General features: G+C 31.4%; 1 protein-coding gene across 1 annotated transcript in view; it reads right to left on the minus strand.

The window, feature by feature from the left end:
• MS3_00008756 (uncharacterized protein) overlaps window positions 1-6,000 on the minus strand; it is a gene marked incomplete at its 3' end in the record, with an annotated part of 28,128 nt that extends 22,128 nt beyond the window's left edge. Inside the window, exon 1 of the mRNA XM_035733017.2 lies at window positions 5,384-6,000. Within this exon, the coding sequence (XP_035589835.1) occupies window positions 5,384-5,519 (136 nt within the window). The 5' untranslated portion in view covers window positions 5,520-6,000. The remainder of the gene's footprint in view (window positions 1-5,383) is intronic.

The following is a 6,000-nucleotide window of genomic DNA, read 5'->3' on the forward strand; positions in this document are numbered from 1 at the left end:
CTAAGTAAACACGTCATTTAGACCGAAGGTAATGGGTTCGAGTCTTACATGAAGGATTGTAAATATACACTGTCAAGGAGTAATCCCATACTAGGACGAAAAAGGTCACTCATTGCTTCCAAGTTTTCAATGACGATCCAGCCTAGATCAACTTATGAATTCACCTGTTAAAATACTTGAATATAAACTAAAAATCTATCTATAATTAAGCTTGAAAAACGGGGTAAATCAGCTTGTAATAAGTACTGTTTCATCATAGATATTGGATGATATAATGAAGAAAATGATGTAATACTTGTCGGTTGGTTTTATTTATTACCCAACTTAGGACTCTTTTGTTTAGTTGAATCAATAATGGCATATGAGATCATTTGAATAGATACCTGGATACTTTCTTTGTTTACAACTGCATGTTTAATGGTTGTAGTATTCAGAACATGTGTTTCATCCTATTTGCGATTAGTCAATTGTATGTGCTTGTATTCTGTTACTAATCTTTACAATAAAACTAAGATATAATACTTATCATTTCAAGTATACTACTTATTATTCGTAATAGTTTGTATTGTCTCACTGTAGATATTAAGGACTGGATTGAATCATTCTATGATAGACCATAAGTTCTACTATGAAACAATAAATTCTGAGTTTAACCTTTAGGATGAATGAAAATAACACTGAGATCACGGGTCATTATAAATGAGACAAAATATCTATTATATTCACTTGGTATTATTTGTTTGAATCTTATTGGTATATGTGCATTCTGTGTAGGATGCCTCTATATTGCCTCAAGTCGCATGGATTCTAAACAAAGATGGATGGTGGCTAGCAATGGAATCCAGGGCTCTGAGTTCGAGTCCCTGAGTAAACATCAAATCTGAGATGCAGACACATCCAGCTGACGAGTCTCAAACGGGACGAAACACGCATCCTGGATTCCACTGCTAACCACTATTCATCTTTACTTATAATATAGAATATATTTGTAAACAAAATGTGAAGAGAAATAAAACGCCAACAGGTATAGAAATAATCATAAGACTCACTTGCTAAGCCTAATTTACCCGAATGTAAAGATAAAGAGGCTACAAACTTGATTTATCATAGCCCTTTTGTTCGATATAAAAGATATGATTGAACCTAATAAAGAAACGTACCAAGTATACGATAAACTACACTAAATGATTTGGTTCTATCTACTGTATGATGTTTATTAGTCAACTGTAATAGAATGAAGCTGTATATTCGTTTTGTCATACCTTATCACAAGTACAGAGAGAAGTGTTCATTAACTTATTAACGAAATTGTCTAATTGTAACCACCTTCCACCCACCCCACCGCTTTAATGTAGTTCTTTGAACAGAACAGTCTAAAGTCATGGATACATATAAATATAGTAAAACTAGGTAATTTATCCTTTAACTCTATTCATCATTTTCTTTCTTTCATTTTCATGGAGAGGTAATATGAAAAGTGAAACTAACTTCATTAGACCATTATCACCTTTTTGCTTCTCTTTTATCTTTTTGTTCTATAATATGAACAATATATAACAAGAATATCTTTCTTTTCCATTTGGAATATAATATAGTTGACAAATGAACTTGTCATTAGAAACGGATTCATAATGTTCACTATTGTAATAATAATAATAAAAGAATAATAATTGAATAGTTGAATTCATCAATCGATTTAAATTAGATCATTATGAATAGTCTGAAAGTATTGGATAGTTGTGATCAATGGAAATCAACTATGTATGTTGTAAAGCAATTACTTACTGAAAATAATGATACACGGTTGAGTAATATCATGGATTGGTTGAAGTTAGATATGAACACCGTTGGATTCCAGCTCAATGGTCGCATACGAGATCGAAGGTCCTGGATTTGAATCTCGCTTGGCGAGATCGTAGATATACACTGTCAAAGAGAAGTCCTACAAAAGGACGAAACGTCTATCCAGTAGTTCCAGGTTTTCCATAGTGGTCTAGCTTTAATTAACTCATGAGTTCAATCATTAAATTACTAAAATATCCATACCCTCCCCCCATTCTGATAAAAGAATAACAGTTTATTGATCATAGATTTCTTTGAATGAAAAGAAGTAACTATTTTTAATCGAATGTCATGCATCTTAGAGATGACTTTGAATGATACTGATTGAAATCATTGACAATACTACTATGAATTTTCGTTATAACATTTCACTATATGAGCAGTTTACTCTGTTGTATATATTGAAGAGAAAGTGATTTGATACAACTTGACAAATTGAATCATTCAAATAGTTCATAATGTGGATGATTATAACAGAATAAGAGTATTATTATCCAAATAATACTTAGAACTTATTAAAACTTGCCAGAACTTGTATTCTCCTATTTCTCATACTGAGAACTGTAGTTATTTAATACTAGTTTCCATAAGCTTTGATAGTTGATGAAGCTTAAATGAGCCGAAACTCATCACTAGAATTCCACCATTAATTACATTGGAAACATACTAAAGTTTTTGTATTTGGAAATCACAGTATACAAATAAGTAAATTAGTCACTAAGTTTGAATATGTTGTTTGTTTTTATCTAGACAAAGATGAAGAACTATAAAACTTCCTTAATGTTCAAGGATAAAACAACTTCATAAAGAATCTGGACCTCTACATACGTACGGTATGGTTTGTCAGTAAGTATTTGATACAAGTGATTAAACTGTTTACCCAGTTAGATGAGAAAGTAGCTGAGTAGTTGTAGATGTCTGATGGAACAGTTAATGGTCACTTATTCTTATTGCATGATTCAAAGATATTAACATCTCATAGACATATAGATGAAAATATTCAAAGTAATACATTAGAATATTGAATAACAACTGATCATTCAAACAAATCTCATAGTGAATAGAGTAGAAGGAAAACACTTCTTAAAAGAAGACGAATCATCAAGAGGACGAAATGTATGTCCTGGATTCCACTGTTAGCCACTATCTATCATTGCTTACAAAAAGCTTGTGAATTAAGGCTATATCGAGGCAATACGTACAGGATGCACATATATCAATAATAAGAGACTGATCAATTGTAGTCCTAAACATCAATGGAAAGATTCAAGTAAACAATACCAAGTGATTTTAAACTTCAACCTAATGAACAAGTTAGTGACTAACAGATTCAATAGTGAAGTGATTAACATGATGTCACTTGAAGCGAACGGTATTGGGTTCGAGTCATAGAGTGGATATCAACTCTGAGATGCAGGTACATCCAGCTGACGAGTCCCAGATAAGATAAAACATGCATCCTGGATTCCACTGCTTATAATACATTATACGATTGATGGTTGTAAGCATAATAATGATCTTTATTGTATTTCATGTTTAAAAAGTTCTTAACTTTGACGACAACAACAACAAAAACAGTCTAATGTCAGCACATGTCTGACAACAAAAAAGTGACCTCCAAAAAATAATATTAGTCAATATAACCTGTGAAGGGGAATTTCTTTGATGATTTGTTTATTACACGAAATTAGAAAATAATACTAGTAAACAAAATTAATAGTATTTTTACAAATTATAACTCAATATTAATACTAGTGTGGTGTGTACTACTGATGTCATTAGATATAAGTAGTATATATCATCAATCGAAAATAAAATACCTGGCAGCAGAAGATTAAGCAGATTTAAGAAAAGAGAACGAGGACAAAGTATGATTGATATGGAAATGATGGAACAACCAAGTCTGAGACAACGGATTGACATTTTGTAAATGAAGTATTCACTGTATGGTTCTCAGATTCTAGTAAGATATTTTGTAATGTTTATACTCAAATACAATTGGTTGTCCCCATTTGTGTCCTCGTTCACTTCATGATAACTATTAAACATCGGAGAACACTGATAAATTTCTTGTATGTTTCATTCTCTACGAATGTTTACTGATAATTCATTATAAGCAAAAGTTGGGTTATAACAAAGTATTTCCGATGTATCAAAAGGGGTTTTGTGGATATTATAGTAATTTTAATAGTTGTGACGGGATCATGGATGCGCACTGTTGAGCAGGAGTCTCACAATAGGACGAAACGGCCATCCATTGCTTCCAGATTTTCCATGGTTGTCTAGTTTCAATTGACTCATAATCTCAACTATTAAAATATTTCAGATGTATTTGCGATACATTGTTGGATATAGTAACAGAAAGGTCTGTTTCATATAAGTTTCATACCATTTAACACATATCAGTAAAAACCATCACCAATCATGAAGCAATTAATGTTCTTTCTCATTGAGATTCAAGAGTGGGTCAACTGATGTCATAGTTGAAGGAAGTCTATCACAGTTTGAATAGATAAGTGATGACATCTTTAAGTGACAGATTTCAATCGTGCTTAAAAATATTATTTCGCCTCAAGACTATCTGTACATACACACACCGTCTTGACAAGTACCAACTAGCATGAAACTCTGATCAATGCTGGACTTCCTAACGGCTGATTACAATCACCTAACATATTTTTATGTTTCAATCAAAAGTGACAACTTTATTGAAATATCATTCGTCTATCAATTACAGTATTAATCTATGCTGACTAACATAATGAATTAATCATCAGAAATAAGGATTTGTGGAGATTGTTGTATTGTAACAGCTGAATTCACAAGACAATCTAAGCTAGACCGTCATTTAGATCGAAGTACATAGGTTCGAGTTTCACGTGAAGGATTGTGGATGTGCACTGCCAAGAAGGAATCTAATACTAGGTTGAAAATGATCATCTATTGCTTTCAATTTTTCAATAATGATATGAACACAAGCATTGGTACAAGTAAGCAGCAAACAGATATGCGCCATATAAATCATTCGATTTGTGTGAGGGCTTGGATACTACCTGGTGGTTTAACTAAGGGGTCACAGTCAGAGCCTTCGACCTAAAGGTCTAATCCACAAGGCAGTGGAACAATGTTAGGAGATGCATTCCCATGGTAGCCGGTGATCAACGATTGATTCATACGCCATTTATTTCCTTAGGATCCTGAAGCCCATGTACACCATTGGTTTAGGATAAGAGTTTCCCAACTCTCCTAAATGGATCCTCCATATCCACCAACCCAGTTAAATCGCTGAACATTCGTATTTTCATCCTCTCAATTTTATAAACAATACCCTGATCACAAAAAAGCAGTAAGTAGAACTTCCCTATCAGTAGTTGTATGTACATGACTATTTAAGTGTATTTCAAGAGTAACAACCGACTCTCTTCACTTTCAACCATACCATCAATTCAATAACTATGATCATTTATCAATCAATCAATCAATCAATTAATAATATCATAATCAATAATAATCAATAATGATTATGTTTTATTCAACTAACCTGTAGTACTTTCAATACAATAATTGATCGATAATAAATTGATAATTAAATTAATTAATAATCCTGATAAGAAATAAATATTCATTGTATAATATCCATACCATAATGTATGATTGATATGATGTAATAGAATCATTTCTATATAGGATCTGTTTATAGATATATTTTAATGTCTAAATGGTATTTATCTCTTTCTAAATAAGAGTTCTTTTCCTGTTTGATGAATAGTATATCACTGATGTATTATGACTAATACTACTACTATTAGTATTAGTAGTAGTAGTAGTATATCTATCTATGTATCTAGGTATATACATATATATATATATATATATATATATATATATATGTGAATGGGTAACCAGTGATTACGTAACTGTAATGAATGTTTATTTGGTTCCCTTTTACAAATAAACAACAAAAGAAAAACCACTGATTATAATAAATAATTTAATGAATAATAAACAATATTGAATAGAGATGATGCATAACAAAATGATCTAATTTGATTGTTTAATAATGATGATGATATATATATATATAGAGAGAGATGGATAAATGAGTGATCTTTTATGAATGATGAATGAGGATGATGATGATACCCTTTAAAAACATGA

The sequence above is a fragment of the Schistosoma haematobium genome, chromosome 6 (assembly GCF_000699445.3).
Source record: "Schistosoma haematobium chromosome 6, whole genome shotgun sequence".
NCBI classification, from domain to species: domain Eukaryota; kingdom Metazoa; phylum Platyhelminthes; class Trematoda; order Strigeidida; family Schistosomatidae; genus Schistosoma; species Schistosoma haematobium.